Genomic DNA, 18,102 nt, shown 5'->3' with positions numbered 1-18,102 from the left:
CACTTAGGAGGCAGAGGCAGGCGGATCTCTGTGAGTTTGAGGCCAGCCTGGTCCACAGAGAGAGTTCGAGGACAGCCAGTACTACACAGAGAAACCCTGTCTAGAAAAACAAAAACAAACAAAAATATCCATTATGGTGCGAGCTTGTCTAGCATAGGTAAGGGCATGAATTCGGCTCCAAAGGTGGGGATGGGAACAAACAGATTTAGGGACCCAACGCAACCTTTTAATTCCAAGCAGTTACCCCTCCCAGCATGATCACACATACAGTGGACAGGGAGTGCCAGGATCTGGGCAAAAACAAAACCCAGACCTGGGCAAAATATATATATATATAATTATATACACATACATATGTGGAGAGACAGGAACTGGGGAGTGCAATTAGGTAGGGCAGGGAGTTGGGGAGAAAAGCAGCAGAGGGTGCCCCGATAAATTACATTCTGTAGAGAGCACAATAGGGGATGCATGGCAATGAGGGGGGACCTGGGAGCCTGGACTCTCAGAGATGCCCCAAACTAGGCCTCTCGAACCCATGTAGGGGAGGCCGAGGCCTGGGTTTCGTGATCCCTGGACAGGTGCTAGAAGGGTGCATCCTAGCTGTTTTTGCCTGGAGGCTGGTGGTGAGGCGTCCTGTGAACAGCGCCTCTGCTCTTAGCCACAGCTTTGAATAGACCCTGGGTCTTGAGCAAGAGGCTTGAAGCTTAGGGGTTGCAGAATACAGGACAGACAAGCTGGCAGGAGGATGACTTCCCAGCTGGAGGCCCAGGTAGAGCCCGCTTCTGCCAATCAGAGAAGCATCTGGTGCAGGGAGCTGTCAGGAGTGCAGTGGGCTGGAGCCCAAAGCTGCCACTGCCTGGCCAGGTCTACCTCCCTGTATGGGATAGCAGACAGACCTCACCACTAAGTACCCTTTCATTTCTCCTCACCGTCTTCTGGGGACCTTCGTGTGGGGAGACAGACAGGAAAAGGGTGCAAACATTTGACTGTGTACTGGAGTCCAGGCTGGGTTTGGCTAGGCAGTGGAGCCCAGGGAAAAGATAAGGCCCCCTGGCCCATGTGGGTAAGGAAGTCCATGCCTCACGACTCTGGGACTGTGCACATCTTGGCTCTCTCTCTCCCTGAGGAATGGAGCCCAACGCTTCTGCCTTGCCTCCTGCTGCTCCCAGCCTGCAGAGGAAGAGGTCTCACAGCCCCAGCTTCAGGGCCTTGAAGCAGCAGAGGGAAGGTGCTGTCACGGACAGGGTGAGCTGGCGGGGATGTCAGAAGAGGGAAGCCTTCTTCTTGAGTTCATTCCTCTTCCACAGGGCCAGCTTGCCAAACTCCTCAGGAGACATGGCAAATACCCTAGAGAAGTCCTCTGCTGATAGATGCCTCTGTGGGGACACATGGGCATCTGAGTGACTGAGGAGGCAGGTGGCCTTTACAGCGTCAAAATCCAAGGCGACCCCACTGGGTGACCCCTCAACCACCCCCTGCATCCTTGCATACCTCAAGCCTCATGCGATCCACACCGGGAGGCAGCTTAGTTCGCCCCTTGTTGGTCACTATCAGCATTTCATAGGGATAGATCTGGAGAGTCAGAGAGAGCTCTCTCAGGTTCATAGTCTCCAGTCCTCAGAACCCTCTGGACTCCCCAGGTCCCCTTGTCAACCTGCAGAGGCCACTGGGATTCATGCCATCTCGCCATTCATCTCCCTCAGCTTCCCTGCTACCTCCCCCTTGTCATCTCCAGCAGCACCCCGAGCGCATTCAGCTTGGTGGGCTTCACCACCCCCCTGAAGCACACCCCACTGTGGCGGTCAGGTCCCCTGCCCTCACCTTCTGCTCCAGCACACAGGGCAGGGAGTTCCCCCGATCCATCCTCCCCCTCTGGCCCTCTCCGTTCTGGGGAGACCAAAGCCTCAGTGAGCCAGAGTGGGCCAGGGGGACCTTCCCAGCCTTACCCTAGGCGTCTTCAGTCTTCGCCAGGCAACTTCTTGGCCCATAGCCCCGCCCCCACCAGTGCCCATGCCTGGCCCTGGCTTCCTGGGTTTTTCCTGCTCCCCTCCAGGGGGCACTCACCTGCAGGCCTATGGAGACAAAAGCCATAGTTTAGAGACCGCTCCAGAAGCTGTACCCTCACCTGACCTTAGACAAATAACCCACGACCCACACTGGACACAGGCTGCCTATGACGTCTGTGGAGATCCCCTTCCCAGCGACATGTGGCCCCACTCCTCACCTGGGCTGCTAGCCTCACTCCCCGATGGGCTGAATTCTGTGGATTGTAGCTAGGAAATGACACAAAGATATCAGAGAGAGCGGAGGGCAACCCTCAACAGTCTTCCTTTACTCTGAGGCCTCCCCACTACATGGGGCCTTCAAGTGTTTGTCCGCTTAGAAACACTATGCACATACACTTCTCCCAGGCAGCCCCTGCTTGGTCATAACCTTACCCGGCTCAGGGCAGTCCTGCCATAGGAAGGAAGAGAGGAGGACTTAGATGTTCCCGAATGCAAGGCTGAAAGAGAACAGGAAGGCCTGGGTTCAGTCCCTTGATCGCAACAGTCCTTCCTGAGAGGGCTGCCTCCTTAGCATTCCCTGACCAGAAGAACCCAGTAGGCTTCCATGGACTTCCAGCGAGTGTGCTGCGGAATTTGCTGAAGCTACATCTTCCCTCTTCTCTCTAACTAGAAGTAAGCCCAAAGGCCTAGCACGAATCCCAGGCAGAGCTGAGGCTCTCCATCATAAAATGAGTCCTAGGAGCCACCATGAAGTAAGCTCTAGGTTTACAAATAAGTGCAGGCTCTCTGTGAAATCACGGAAATGGATCTCTGTGAGTTCGAGGCCAGCCTGGTCTATAAGAGCTAGTTCCAGGACAGGCTCCAAAGTTACAAAGAAACCCTGTCTCAAAAAAAACCAAAAACCAAACCAAAACAAAACAAACAAAACAAAACAAAACAAAAAACCAAAGAAATCACCCAGTTCTAACAGCGGCATTACCAGCAGCCAGATTCTGGACATCTGACATTACAGTTTGGATAGTTATCACCTGGCACAGTGAATGCAGCCAAGATAGTTCCCATTTGAGCTGGCTCAGTGGCTCTGAACCTGAGTTTGGATCCTAGCACACAGAAAAATCAGGGCATGGCTGTGTGTACCCCAGCACTGTGTGGAGTGGAGACAGGGGCATCAATGCCCATCTAGCTCTGTTCAAGTGAGTAACACAGAGAGAAATAGTGCAGGACACTCAGTGTCCTCTTTTGGCCTCCTACATGCTCAAACCTACACAGTTGTGTGTTTCAACTACACACACACTTTGCGGTGGTGGTGCACGCCTTTAATCCCAGCCCTTGGGAGACAGAGGCTTTGAGGCCAGCCTGATCTACAGAATGAGTTCCAGGACAGGCACCAACCAAAGCTACAGAGAAACCCTGTCTTGAAAAACAAAACCACAAACAAATAAAGAAAAATGGTCGCCATTCTGTTGCAGTCGCTTTGACAGGCATTTTGTAAATGTCTAGCCTAGGGCCTAGGCACGGTCAACACCACAAGCATTCTCTAAAGTCCATTGGAAGTTTAGGGGGTGGGAACAAAATAGGCTCCGGGAACCTACTGCTTACTTTTGAATAAGTTTAGCATCTCTAAACTGAATGTTCAAAATCTGAAATCCAGTCTGCTCTGGGTTCCAAACTTCTCTAGTCTTGTTGATACAGTTCTCAGTTTTGGATTTGGAGTGTTTGTTTCAGATTTTTGGATTAGGGGGTCTCCAATTTGGCAAAGTTTATCCAAATATTCTAAAATCCAGGAAATAAAACAAAACCATCCTTAAGCCTGAAACTCTTCAGATCCTAAGCATTTTGGAGAAGGAATAATAGGCCTGCATAGAAAACCATTGGCTTGGGGCTGGAGAGCTGGCTCAGTGGTTAAGAGCATTGCCTGCTCTTCCAGAGGTCCTGAGTTCAATTCCCAGCAACCACATGGTGGCTCCAAACCATCTGTAAAGAGATCTGGCGCCCTCCTCTGGCGTGTGGGTATAAATGGAGGCAGAAAGTTGTATACATAATAAATAAATAAATCTTTAAAAAAAAAAAAAAAGAAAACCATTGGCTCTAAGGGCTGGGAAATGGCTCGGGGTTAACTGCTTGCTGCAAAAGCACGAGGACCTGAGTCTGGGTTCCCAGAAACCAGTAAAGGGATGGAGGGGGAGGGGAGGCAAAGAGAAAGTCATCAGTTCTCACAGTCACCGTTCATTGCTGAAGTCATGTCCTTGCAATAATAAGGAACGTTTATATTTTGATTGACAGAATTCCAATATATCAAGTACATATAAAATTTTTTCACTCCAAATCACTTTCTGCCTGCTGGCTGTTTTTATGTCAGCTTGACACTATCTAGAATCAACTGGGAAAATGCCCCTACCAGATTGGCCTGCGGGGTTGGGGGGGGAAGCCTGGGGGGAGGGATTTCTAGATGGGTGATTGATGTGGGCGAGTCCAGGCCACTGTGGGCGGTAGGTGGTCCTGGAGAGTGTAAGAACACAAACAGGCAAGCCATGGAGGGCAAGCAGTAAGCAGCAGGCCTCTAGGGCCTCTGCAGCAACTCCTCCCTCCAGATTCCTGCCCTGCCTGAGTTCTGTCCTGACTTCCCTGGATGATGGACTAAAGCTGCAAGATGAAATAAACCCTTTCCTCGCCGAGCTGCTCTTGATTGCGGTGTTTTATCACAGCGACAGAAAGTTTTAACTGACAGAATATTTGTGTTTGAAAGCGACAGTCCCGCCGGGCGGTGGTGGTGCACGCCTTTAATCCCAGCACTCGGGAGGCAGAGGCAGGCGGATCTCTGTGAGTTCGAGACCAGCCTGGTCTACAGAGCTAGTTCCAGGACAGGCTCCAAAGCCACAGAGAAACCCTGTCTTGAAAAACCAAAAAAAAAAAAAAGAAAAAAACCAAAAAAAAAAAAAAAAAGAAAGCGACAGTCCCAAGGTAATGGCTGTTTGTGACTCTGAGCTGCTAAACCTCATTAGATTGGTGTAGGAGGCTCTTCTTTCTATGTGTTGCTTTCATTGGTTGAATAAAGAAAACTGCCTTGGCCTTTGATGGAGTTGAAGAATAGATAGTTATAGTTATTGTTTTTCTTTGTTATGGATAAATGATAAAATAGATATAAATATTGTAACTGTAATTCTTGTTTGATAACTGTTTTTTTTTTAAAGATTTATTTATTAAGCATACAATGTACTGCTGGCAAGGAAGGCACCAGATCTCATTACAGATGGTTGTGAGCCACCATGTGGTTGCTGGGAATTGAACTCGGGACCTCTGGAAGAGCAACCAGTGCTCTTACCCTGAGCCATCTCTCCAGCCCCCGATAAACTGTTTTGTTATATGTAATTTTACTATGTTAAAGTTAAAGCCTTCCTCTTGAGAACAATCTTGAGAAACGGGGAGTCACCCCTTTGTGATTATCACTGCTATTTCCGGAATCTTCCAATGACACCCTCCCTACCCCCTTTGGGTTGTGGTTTCTTCCCTTAAATACCCCTTCTTCCAGCTACTTGGGGTCGAACTCCTCTATCCCTGTGTGGGATATGAGTCTCAATCCCAGTGCGCTAGTTCCTGTCAATAAACCTCATGTGATTACAGAAAAGAAAAGAAAAAAAAAGTTAAAGCCTTCCTTTTCGTTTAAACAGAAAAAAGGGAAATGGTATAAGAGGGTCTTCTTTCTATGTGTTGCTTTCATTGGTTGAATAAAGAAAACTGCCTTGGCCTTTTGATAGGGCAAAACTTAGATAGGCGGGAAAAAGAGAACTGGATGCTGGGAGGAAGGAGGCAGTCAGAGAGCCGCCCACCATGAAGCTGCCAGGTCAGACATGCTCAATCTTTCCTGGTAAGCCATGGCCTTGTGGTGACGTACAGATTATTAGAAATGGGTTGAATCAAGATGTGAGAGTTAGCCAATAAGAGGCTAGAGCTAATGGGCCAGGCAGCAATTTAATTAATACAGATCCCCACGTGATTATTTTGGGCATAAGCTAGCTGGGTAGCCGGGACGACAAGCAGCCCACCAACCCGGGTGTAAGCCAGTTGGGCAGCGGGACACAGCCCGCCACTCCATTTATAACATTAGATCTGCTGAGAACCTACATGACTACATGATACCTCCATCCGGGGACTGTTCCAGGGGAGGGTGAAGGAGGCACTTGACTATTTCACTTTACAAAGCCAAATGGAAGTCACAGTGCTCATCTTTTTGGCCAAACAGAAGAATCTGGGGGACTAGAGAGATGGTTCAGAGGTCAAGAGCACTAGGTGCTCTTCCAGACGTCCTGAGTTCAATTCCCAGCACCCACATGGTGGCTCACAGCCATCTATAATGGCATGACCTCTTTCATCATGCATGCATACATGAGGACAGAAAACTCCTACATTAAAAACACACAAATAAATAAATTTTTAAAAACAGAAGAAGAATCTGAAACACCAAGGCTGAATCCATCCCTAGAGACGATCGTTCTCCAGGCTTCAACTATAGACTTTAAAACATAAATACATACATAGAAAAGAAAAAGAAAAACAAAGAAACAAGCGCAAAAAAAAAAAAAAAAAGAAAAGAAAAGAAACCCAAAGCAAATAAATGAAAAAAAAAATGCCAGTCCTGGTGTGTCTCTTGGCTCCACATCCTCTATACCCCTCCAAAGAGCCATGCCCTGCAGTCCATTGTGGGAACTGCAATCCCTCAGCACCTTCCTTACCAAATACTAGCACTGGATCAGCCCACATCTCCTCTCCTACCCCCACAGCTATGGGTTAGCATCACGACAAATGTTAAGATCTTGTGATATTTCCCAACAAGCAAGCTGGGCTTGCATCCTCTGGCTCAGTAGCCCCAGTCCTTTCTTCTACAGAGGTCTTTCATAGTCGTCTCCCAAAACTCAGGGCTCCATTTCCTCCCTGTGTTCCTCGCCACCACCCCTCACACTAGATCCAGGGTCTTGCTATGTAGCCCTTAGAACACACAGATCATTACTGAGCAAGCTACCTGGGGCATGCATGTTCTGCAGGCCTGGGAACCTGGTTGTCTTTTCCTTTCTCCATGAATAATCTTACTTTGTCTTCAGATTCCTATGCATATTAGCGGCAGACCCTCCAGCTTCTGGCTGGCCAAACTCAGTTCTCACCCACGTGCTCTACATAGCTGAAACAGTCTCTTCCCCTCCCCCTTTCTTATCTAATTGTAAATTGTTACTCACTAGCACCCAGGATAACGCCCTGAAGGTTTTCTCTCTTCCTTATCCATCCATATCCCCGCCCCCACCATGCAAGGGTTATGAGGGTTATAGGATTCACTTCAGTGGATTTGATCTGTATATTTCTTAGATCTGTTCCCTCTTCTCTGAACCCAAAAAGATGTGTTCTCCTTAGGATACAGTTTGAGCATACCGCCAAGGATTCAAAACATGAGCTGTTAAGAGAGTAGGAACAGGGCTAGGAGACGGCTCAATGAGCAAAGGTAAACGCCTTGTGACCCTGACGATGTAAATTTGATCCCTTGAACCCACACAGACGTAGAAAAAAAGAACTGACTCCACAAAGGTGTTCTCCGATGTCTGCCCAAACACATATGCGTCCTTCATGCACACACAATATAAGTAACTAAATAAACGTTTTAAAGGAAGGATGGAGAGACGGCTCAGCGGTTAAGAGCACATAATGCACTGGATGGTGGGAGTATATGCCATTAATCCCATCACTCAGGAGGCAGAGGCAGGAGGATCTCTCTGAGTGTGAGGCCAGCCTGATCTACATAGCGGGTTCCAGGACAGCCAGGGATTCCTAGAGATACCCTCTCTAGGGGAAAACAAAAAAAGCAAAACAAAACAAAAACCCATACACTGCTCTTATAGAGGACATCAATTTGGTTCTCAGCAGTGGCTCACAACAACCTGTAATTCCAGCTCCAGAGGACCAATGCCTCTGGCTTCCACAGACCCTACACTAACGTACACACACACAAATAAAATAAAACCTTTATTTGTTTATTTTTAATTTGTTTTTATTTCACGTGAATTGGTGTCTTGCCTGTATGTATATCTGTGTGAGGGCATCAGATGAGTCTGGAGTTACAGACAGCTGTGAGCTGCCACGTGGGTCCTCTGGAAGAGCAGCCAGTGCTCTTAACCTCTGAGCCACCTCTCCAGCTCCATAAAACCTTTTAAGGTAGGAGCTTAGGCTAGAGAGATGGCTCTGTGATTAAGAGCAGTGGCTGCTCTTCTAGAGGACCCCCCCAGTTTAGTTTCCTGCACCTACATGGCCACTCACAACCATCTATCTAGTCCTACGGGAATCTGATACCTTATTCTGACCTCTGTGGACACCAGGCATGAACGCAGTAACAGACATACATGCAGATAAAATACCCATACATATACTTATAAGTAACTCTTTAACAGGGTCTCACCATGTCACTCTGGCTGGCTTGGAACTCAAAATCTAGATCATGGGCCCTTCAAACTCACCAAGATCTACCTGTATTTGCTTTTGAGCACTGGGATTAAAGGTATGCACTACCAAACAACTCTAGTAGGCTTTTATTTTGAAACAGGGACTACTAAATTGTCCAGGCTAGCCTTGGATTCAATCTGGAGGCTTGGTAGGTGTGGTGTTTTGAAAGGAAGTGGCCCCCATAGGGAGCAGCACTCTGAGGAGGTTAGGCCTTATTGGAGTCGGTATGGCCTTGTTGGAGGAAGTGTATCATATCACTGTGGGGGTGGGCTTTGGGGTCTCCTATACTCAAGCTATACCCAAGTGACACAGTTGCTTCTGCTGCCTGCAGATCTAGATGTAGGACTCTCAGCTCCTTCTCCAGCACCATTTCTGCCTGCATGCTGCCATGTCCCGCCATGATGATAATGGACTACACCTCTGAAATTGTAAACGAGTTACAATGGTTGGAGGGAGAGTGGAAGAAAGGGAGAGAGGGAGAACTAGGGTTGGTATATAAAATGAAAAGTAAATTAAAAAAAATATTTTTTAAAAAAAAGAGCTACTAGGGCTGGAGAAATGGCTCAGTGGTTAAGAGCATTGCCTGCTCTTCCAAACGTCCTGAGTTCAATTCCCGGCAACCACATGGTGGCTCACAACCATCTGTAATGAGGTCTGGTGCCCTCTTCTGGCCTGCAGACATACACACAGACAGAATATTGTATACATAACAAATAAATAAATATTTTTAAAAAAAAAAGAGCTACTATGGTCATGACATCTTTTCACTGCAACAGAAATCTTTTTTTTTGTTTGTTTGTTTGTGTTTTGTTTTTCGAGACAGGGTTTCTCTGTAGCTTTTGGAGCCTGTCCTGAACTAGCTCTTGTAGACCTGGCTGGCCTCGAACTCACAGAGATCTGTCTACCTCTGCCTTCCGAGCGCTGGGATTAAAAGCGTGCACCACCACCACCTGGCGCCAAAATCAGGTTTTTAAGAGTTCTCATAGCTCTTTAGGGGTGGGAAGCTCTATACCTCGTCTCTCCAGCTACGGGACTCTCAAGAAGTCCAGGCTACACAGGGGTGCCCAGATGCCTAGCACTCAAAGCCCTCTTTACCCATTTCTCTTCCTCACTTCTCAGTCTTCTGTGCCCAGGCTCTCTGAGCTGTGACACAGGCTCAAACTCCCTGCCTTTGCTCCCATGATGTGCTTGATGTTTTTAAGGATCTTCTGTGTCATGTCTGTGTCTTCCTCTTAGACGCAGTGGAGTTTACCAGGGCTTCTCACTGGCCTCTGAAAATACCCACTGATACTCTGTTCCCTCACCTGTCACACTGCTCCAAAGGCCAGGTTGAGTTACATGTCAGTTTCCCCCTTGCTGGAAGAAATAACTGTATTTCTCCCTCATGACATCCCCAGTGCTTAGCATGTCCTGACCCATAGTCGGTGTTCATTGAATGAAACCCGACCTGCTTGTACTGCTGTTCTCTATCTGTTCTGGCTACCAGCTCCCATGCTTGCCCTCGGGGAGTGCACATGTGGGTTTCACACCAGGGCTCTTCAAGAGCTACACACACACCCCTCCACTCCACCCCCACCTCTGGCCAGGTGATCCTGAGCCCACTACACAGCACTCACAGGTATGGAAGGGTGTCCGGTCTGGCAGAGAGCGTGTTTTCCTCCGAATGGGCAATGATTTCTCCATCTCTTCTTTCAAGATCATCTTCCCCAAGTTGGAGGTAACCTGTTCAGGGAGGAAGGAGAATGGCACCAAGCCTGAGACACCAGCTTGCCACCTCTGAAAAGCACAGAGTTGGGGTACAATCCAAGAAGACTAGCAATGGTTTTCCCAAGAAGCTAGTCCACACTGGCGTCCACGTTCATTCAACCACGTTGTTTGTCGGAGATGCTCAGTGGTACCCTTCCACAGCGGCTTCTCTATCCCAGGTCACCACGCCAAGGGCACAACCAATGGCCTTTCTATGATTCCTAGTTCTCCTCCTCTAGGTCAGCCTGCTGGGACCTGGCCCTGGTGGATCCTTCCATTCCTGGGCTTAGGGTCTGAATGTCCAGCCACACCAGGTGTACCGGGCATCCTGGGAAAGGAGAGGCACTTCCCACCTGTTCAAACGCAGATGCTTCTGTGGCAGGAGTCTTTTAGACTGGCTATGGGACCAGAACTGTGTCACCTAGACAACTGATGGGTGGGGCTGGGAGCCAAGATGCTACCTTGCTGAGCTCCTCTTTCTGCCGCTCCCTGATGGCCCTGAGCTCCTCTTCAGAGTCATCATCTTCCTCCTCCTCTTCCTCTGCCCCCTTTCGAGACGCCTTCCGTTTCCTCCATTCTGTCTCTAGGAGAGAGAGGTCCAAGAATCAGTGCGGCCTCTCAGCCACCCACTTCTCCAGTTTGTGAAACAGGGCTGAAAAGAACACTATAAATTCTATTTTATTTATTTTTTGTTTTTATTTATTTATTATGTATACAATATTCTGTCTGTGTGTATGCCTGCAGGCCAGAAGAGGGCATCAAACCTCATTACAGATGGTTGTGAGCCACCATGTGGTTGCTGGAATTGAACTCAGGACCTTTGGAAGAGCAGGTAAATGCTCTTAACTGCTGAGCCATCTCTCCAGCCCCTATCTTTTGTTTTCAGAGGTGGGGTTTCTATGTAGCCCTGGTTCCCTAGATCTCACTCTGTAGCCTGAACTCAGAGATCTGCCTGGCTCTGCTTCCCCAAGTACTGGAATTAAAGGGGGTATGTCACTACTACCTGGCTAAATTCTTTTTTATTTCTACTTAATTAAAAAAGAAGCCGGATGGGGTGGTGCATGCCTTTAATCCCAGCACTTGGGATTGGGAGACAGAGGCAGGCAGATCTCTGTGAGTTCGAGGCCAGCCTGGAAAATAAAGTCCAGAGCTGAGAGTGCATGTAACTTGAAGGTAGATATGTGTTTAATGTGAAGAAGGCCCAGGACCAGAATAACGTGTAATATCAGTAACATGACAATAACGATGGACAAACTGATAAGAAACACATTTAAATTACTTGGGGACCAAGACCTTCTCTCATTTATTTTTCTCTTTCTGAAATCTCCTGTCAGAGGGCCTTGGGCTATGGTGGAAGCTTAAGGACTGTCTGTTAAGTGACTGAAGAATGAACGGGAGCTGGAGCAACGCTCAGTGTTTTAGGCTGCTCACCGCTCCTCCAGGGGGACCTGGGTTCCGTGCGGAGCACCTACACGGGTGATTTTATAACTTCCCGTAACCTGGGCTGCAGTGCAAGCCTTTGCCACAGGCTTCTAGGTACTGCACTCGTATGCATATTACCCTCCCAAACACACACAGTTCAAATAAAAGAAGACCTTAAAAAATAATAATGAGGGCTGGAGAGATGGCTCAGGAGTTAAGAGCACTGGCTGCTCTTCCAGGGTTCCTGAGTTCAATACCTAGCAACCACATGGTGGCTCACAACCATCCGTAATGAGATCTGGTGCTCTCTCCTGGTCTGCAGGCAGACATGCAGGCAGAACACTGTATACATAATAAATAAATAAATCACAAAGAAATAATAATAGTTGGGGGAGGGGTGGCACACGCCTTTAATCCCAGCACTCAGGAGGCAGAGGCAGGCGGATCTCTGTGAGTTTGAGGCCAGCCTGGTCTACAGAGCTGGTGCCAGGACAGGCTCCAAAGCTACATAGAGAAATCCTGTCTCGAAACCCCCAACTAATAATAATAATAACAATAACTATAATAATAATGAGCAAGAAGGGAAGGAATTATTAGCAAGCAGGCCCTGCACAGCAACACGAAGAAGTGCAGGGGTGAGACAAGCAATGAGCCATCAAAAGAGGAAAGCGCAAAGGCTGGGAAGTAACAACCAGGCGGTGGGTTAGAAAAGGGTTCATGGGACCAAGAAGGAGTAGTGGACAGGGATCCCAACCTCTTGTTCTCCCCCTTCCCCAGTTCTTCCTACCCACAACGGCCAGCGACGGGGGACATGGCCAATAGTCAGTCTCTATCTTGGCTGGTTGGTTGGGGTCAGGGGGCTGTGCTGCAGGGAACTTGGATGACTCAATGATGAGGTCCTCGATGAGATGCTTGCTCTGAGGGCTGCCTCCTGTGGATTCTGCAGATGGGCCCAGGGTCAGTTCACACACCACCCCATCTAACCATGCAGCCAGTCAACTGACCCACCCTCAGCCCTAGCTCCCTCACCTCTCCCTTCCCACCCAGGAGATCTCAGATGCCCAGCACAGCAGAGAACACAGGGTCCTTGCAGGTAAAGTTATCCCCCATTACTTCCCAGATCTCAGCATGTGGCCCAGTACTACCCTACCAGTAGGTGGCAGGAAATCAGAGGAATCCTCACCTCTCTGCTTGTAAATAGGTGGCTTCTTGTAGATGTTGGAATCCGGGCGGGTGGTCTCTGAGAGAAGGAACAGGAGCAGATGAGAAGGGGGACATGATGGCAGGGGGTGGTGGGTCCAGGAACAGAATGGAGACAAACAGAATGGGGCCATGAGCAAGACTGCTGGCATCATGCCTCATGAAGTAGAACTTCCTGTCCTTTTCTGGGTGTGTGAGAAGGAAGACATAACACGACAACTATTGCTACTGAGTCTGCCTGGCATCCTGGTCCCAGAGGGTCCAGCTAGGTCTAAATCCAAAGAGCAGGGACCGAGAGGAAGGGAAATGGGGTCATGAAGGAAAAATGAACTCCCGGGAAAGAACACAACCAGGCTGATAATAAAACCTACCAGGGTGGTGGAAATGGGGCAGGCTGGTCCTAGGGGTCCCTGTGGTCCTTGGTGTTGAAGCCTGAGAGATGAGTCCAAGTGTCCGGCTGTCCGCCCACACCTATGGAGAGGAATGCAGCTCCTAGGTCCCGCCACCATACTTCATCTTGCTCCCTTGTACGTGGCTTTACCTCCGACCACCTTCCAAGTCCTCCCACACCAGCAGCCCACACCCCAACCCCGGGGCAATGTCATAGCAGAAGAAGAACATTCAAAGGGACTAGAGGAATGGCTTAGAGGTTAAGAGCACTGGCTGCTCTTCCAGAGGACCCAGGTTCAATTCCCAGCACCCACATGGCAGCTCACACTGTCTGTGAACTGTTCCAGTGAATCTGGCACCTGTATACCACATGTACATAAAATAAAGTTAAATATTGAAAAAAAAAAAACATTCAAAGCCTCTATCCACCTGCTCAGTGTGCCTACCCAGAAAGAAAGGGTTAAATGACACCCTGGGTCTGGCTGACAGATGAGTTGGCTGGTGACCAACCAGCCAGGATTTGCTGATTCTATCATGCCCTGGACTTTGCTGAGCTGAGACAAGGCATGTCGGGGGAGGGGAGCTGGGGGCCCCAGCAGAGCAGGACTAGAGCCGCTGACTTACCTCTGGGGATGGTGGGGGGGATGTGGATTTGGGTGACAGTGAGCACTGTGAAGGGAGAGAATTGTCAGAATCAAGGGAGGCACTAAACCCTAGAACCTCAGAGGGGTGACTCACCCCCATCACCCAATTTCACCTGCTCCCCTAGCCTCTCTTCCCTCTTGATCCTTGCCCATCTCGACCTGGCCTTCATCCTTCCTCTGCCCAGTGTTCCCCCAGCATGAAGTTCAGATCTGGGAGCACTATGCTTCACACCCTGACTTCAGAGCCTGGCAGGAAAGGAATGGTGAAATCCAACCAACAAGCAGCCAGGATGGAATCCGTTCTCCTTGGCTCCTTGGTACTGAAGTTTTCCAGCCTAACAATCTGCCCACACCAATATGACCTCTTTCTTTTCCTAAAATTCAAACTTTACTGTTTTAATTACAACTTTGTGAGTATGGCCACATACATGCCACAGCACATGTGTAGAGGTCAGAGGTCACCTTTCAGGAGTCAGGGCTTTCCCTCCACCATTGGTCTTAGGGACCCAGCCAGGCCATTAGGCTTGCAAGCATGCAAACCCTTTTATCTGCTGAGCCACCTCGGAGATCCTGACCCCTTCCTTCCTTCCCTCCCCGCTTCTTTCTTTCTTTCCCTCCCTCCCTCCCTCCCTCCCTCCCTCCCTCCTTCCTTTCTTTTTCTTTTTTGCTTAGTTTTGTTTTCATTTTTCAAGACAGGGTTTCTCTATAGCTTTGAAGTCTGTCCTGGAACTCACTCTGTAGACCAGACTGGCCTTGAACTCACAGAGATCCACCCACCTCTGCTGGGATTAAAGTCGTGCACCACCACCACCACGGCCTGGCTTGTTGTTTTTTGAGAAAGGGTCTCACTCTGTAGACTTTTGGCTGGCCTGGAGCTCACTACATAAACCAGGCTGGCTTCCATTTTTTAGAGTTCTGCCTGCCTCTGCTTCTCGATTGCTGGGATTAAAGGTGTGTGCCACCATGACCATGACTTGAGAGGACTTCTTTCTTGAACACAAGTGGCAAAGTACCTAACCAATATTGTCCCATGCACTACCCTCTGGGGTGCACAGGAGGAGCTATCACTGCAATGTGACAGAAAGATAAAATGAGGCTATAAGACTACTCCCTCAGCTAGAATTTCTGGAGCTCCTGCTGTGTGGTTTGTTCTTTCTACCACCTTCCACTCTATGTTTCCACTGTTTAGCTAGGGCTGTTCCTGCTGATTCACACCCCAGTCTTGAGTCTGATGCCCACTTTGCCCAAAACATGGGTTCATTCCTGTGTGCATAGCCCATTTCTGTCTCCAAGGTCTGCCGGGGTATTCCCCACTCATTACTTACCTGGCTCCCTCCAGGCATGCGCAAACGACGCCAGCTTACCTCCCGGCTTCTGGGCAGCTCCACGTGCTCCAGGAGAGAATAGGTAAAGTGGGGCTCGTAGATCATGAGGTCAGGTCGCTCAATGTCCAGGATGGCCTTGTCCTTGGGGATGGCAGCCAGGTCTTTGTAGCCCAACACCTGGTTGTCCATCTTGGCCTGAAGGGAAATGGTCCAAATGGAACAGAGTTTCCCAAAGTATCACCTAAGGACGGACGCTTGACCTCACATTGGTTATCAAGAAAACGTTTTCGATGTCAATTCTCATGAGTTAACAACTCCATTATATTCCCTTTAAGGATCTAGGATGAGCACTTAATTTTGAGACAGCATCTCATCTAGTCAAGGCTCTCTGTAGCTGCAATTGGCCTTGAACTTCCTTAACCTCTTTTTTTTATTATTTTTATTCTTTTTTAATTAAAATTTCCACCTGTCCCTGTTCCCCATTTCCCTCCCCCTCTTCCTTAACCTCTTGTTTTCACTTCCCAAATTCTGGAACAATAGGCTTTCCTTCACTGTGCTCCGCTCTAGATAGTCCCTTTTTTTTTAAAAAAAAAAGGTTTTTTTTTTGTTTTTTGTTTGTTTTTTGTTTTGTTTTGTTTTTTGCCTTTGAGGCCTTTTGCAACTAGACCAGCCCTTTCCAGGACACTAGGAAGCTTCCGCAGGGATGTCTGGGGTCGTTTCACCTGCAAGAGTTCACAGGACCTCTCTCCATGTGGCGGGGGTAGAGAGGAGGTCAGGAGAAACAAACAGGGGTTAAGTGGGTCCCGCCCCTCCCTCCTCCCAGCTGAGGTGCAGGTGGGCAACAGAAGTACTCACCACGATGCTGGAGGGAGAGCCCGGCACACTGGAGTCTCTGGAGGAGCTGACGCTCCCCGGGGAGGTAAGAGGTTGCTGGAGAGAGCGAGAAGGTGGCGGAGTGGGCATGTGCGTGGGTGCGAGGGTGTGGGCGTGGGTCTTGCCCTAGACCTCAGGATGGGGGTGGGGGAACCCGGCGTGCTGTGCGGAGGTGGCCACCAGGTGGCGCGGGCGACTCCCGAGCGGGCCCGGGAGGGTAGCGGTCCCCACCCGGGGCCGGGGTGCAGCCCGCTCACCTTCTGCAGACGTTCCATGCGGCAGCCACTGGCCGACCACTCCCTCGGAGGCCGGCGCGCACGCGGAGAGGACAGACGTCAGGCTCGGCCTGGCTCCTGCAGTGAGAGCGTCGCAGCGCACTGTGGTGTACTCATCCCTTGGGTTTCTCCAGGTTGCTGACCGCGGGTGGCTGGAAGGACAGTGAGATGCGGGCCGTGAGGACGTTAGGCTGCCAGGTTCCGTAGAGCTGGGCTCAGCACCATAGAGTTGTGTGTGCGTGTGGCCAGGCAGCAGTTAAGTGAATCGGCTGCACTTGTTTTTTAAGCCATTGTTCTCTGGCTCCAGAGGAAATGACGGCAGGGGTCAGCTGGCATCCCAGGATGGACTGGCTTCTATATCCCCAAGCCTGTCACTCCTGCCCTGCCCTGCTCTTGCCTGGGCGAGTTCCCAGGCCGTGCTGGCCCCTCCCACTCCAGCCACTGGTGCCACTCCCTGCAGTTTGCTCAGCCACCTCTTCACCTCCCCCGCCACCCCCCACAAGATTATCAAGGAAGGTTATCAAGGAGACAGCCCCATTAGTTAAGACTGGAAGCATTGGGAGCCAGAGGCCCAAGGGAAAAAACGCACGGGGGTCGAGTAGAGTGGGGAAGCCATGGTCATGCCTAACCTGGTCTGGTACTGAACCTCAGAAGCTGGCCCACTTAGACTTTTCTCTACTCCCTTCAGCCAGGTAGACTCCCGTGCAGACACTGTGTAAAATACCTCAGGGGAGCCGGGCGGTGGTAGCGCATGCCTTTAATCCCAGCACTTGGGAGGCAGAGGCAGGCGGATCTCTGTGAGTTCGAGACCAGCCTGGTTCCAGGACAGGCTCCAAAACCACAGAGAAACCCTGTCTCGAAAAACCAAAAAAAAACAAACAAAAAAAAAACAAAAACCAAACCAAACCAAAACAAAACAAAACCTCAGGGGCCTGGACCACATCTTTGCTGCCCCAAGGTGCCCAGAACATTCTCAGGGCCTGTCACACTGTTCCATGAGTGCCAAGTTGGACCCCCTTTCACAGGCTGTCTGATCCTAGGAACTTAAGCCAGTCTGTGTACTAGGTAGTGACAGTAGCCCATGGGCTCTCCTCGGTCACTCCCTCGGCTATCCGCCTTTCCCCTGCTCCCAACACTGGCCCTGGAAGGCACAGAGGGAAAGGAAGAGGATAATATGTGGCTTCAAGCAGGGCCTTTCAAGCCAGGACGCCTGGGCTTAAGAAGTAACTACTACTCGCTGCGGTCTTGGGTAAGTCATTTGCACTTTGCACGTACTTACATCTTAGCACTTGGGAAGCTGAGGCAGGAGGATTGCTTTGAATTACATGCCAGCACAGGTTTCATAGTGCCTAGGTTACACAGTGAGTTCCAAGCAGCTAGAATTATAGTGTGGGACCCTGTCTAAAACAGCAATAAAGCAAGGGATGGTAATAGTTTCTTGTCATAGACTTCTCTGGGAAGTTTCCAGGATTTGTTTATTTCTGTGTGTATGGGTGTTTTGTCAGCATGTTTGTCTGTGTACCACATGCATAAACTGGTGTCCATGGAGGCCAGAAGAGGGTATCCCCAGGAACTGGATTTGCAAATCAGTGGCCATGTGAGTGTTAGGAACCAAACACGGGTCCTCTGAAATGGCAGCCAATGCTCTTAATCACCGAGCCATCTCTCCAGGACCAGAGAAGTATGTAAATTAGGGTGTACATAGTGTGTAGAACATGGTCTACTCCACGCAGAGGGCCAG

At 49.5% G+C, this 18,102-nt stretch overlaps 1 protein-coding gene across 2 annotated transcripts; it reads right to left on the bottom strand.

Annotated features, from left to right (window-relative positions):
- Positions 1 to 272: 272 nt before the first annotated feature.
- Positions 273 to 16,484, bottom strand: Dmtn (dematin actin binding protein). 2 transcript variants are annotated; one of them, XM_057786068.1, is made up of 15 exons: positions 16,344 to 16,484; positions 16,069 to 16,143; positions 15,253 to 15,408; positions 13,869 to 13,913; positions 13,226 to 13,325; positions 12,838 to 12,894; positions 12,442 to 12,594; positions 10,694 to 10,815; positions 10,103 to 10,208; positions 2,439 to 2,503; positions 2,225 to 2,273; positions 2,065 to 2,072; positions 1,822 to 1,887; positions 1,492 to 1,572; positions 273 to 1,376 (listed from the first exon to the last, which is right to left on the bottom strand). In XM_057786068.1, the coding sequence occupies exons 1-15, from the start codon at positions 16,359 to 16,361 to the stop codon at positions 1,263 to 1,265; spliced, it is 1,215 nt and encodes a 404-aa protein (XP_057642051.1). In that variant the 5' UTR covers positions 16,362 to 16,484; the 3' UTR covers positions 273 to 1,262. The 2 variants fall into 2 exon arrangements, with proteins under 2 accessions (XP_057642051.1, XP_057642052.1); XM_057786069.1 differs by lacking the exon at positions 16,069 to 16,143 and having other exon boundaries at positions 16,344 to 16,482.
- Between the last annotated feature and the right edge of the window lie 1,618 nt (positions 16,485 to 18,102).

This window comes from Chionomys nivalis, chromosome 12, assembly GCF_950005125.1.
Source record: "Chionomys nivalis chromosome 12, mChiNiv1.1, whole genome shotgun sequence".
Classification (NCBI taxonomy): Eukaryota; Metazoa; Chordata; class Mammalia; order Rodentia; family Cricetidae; genus Chionomys; species Chionomys nivalis.
The sequence above is the reverse complement of the archived record's forward strand: the minus strand, read 5'-3'. Positions and strand labels throughout refer to the sequence as shown.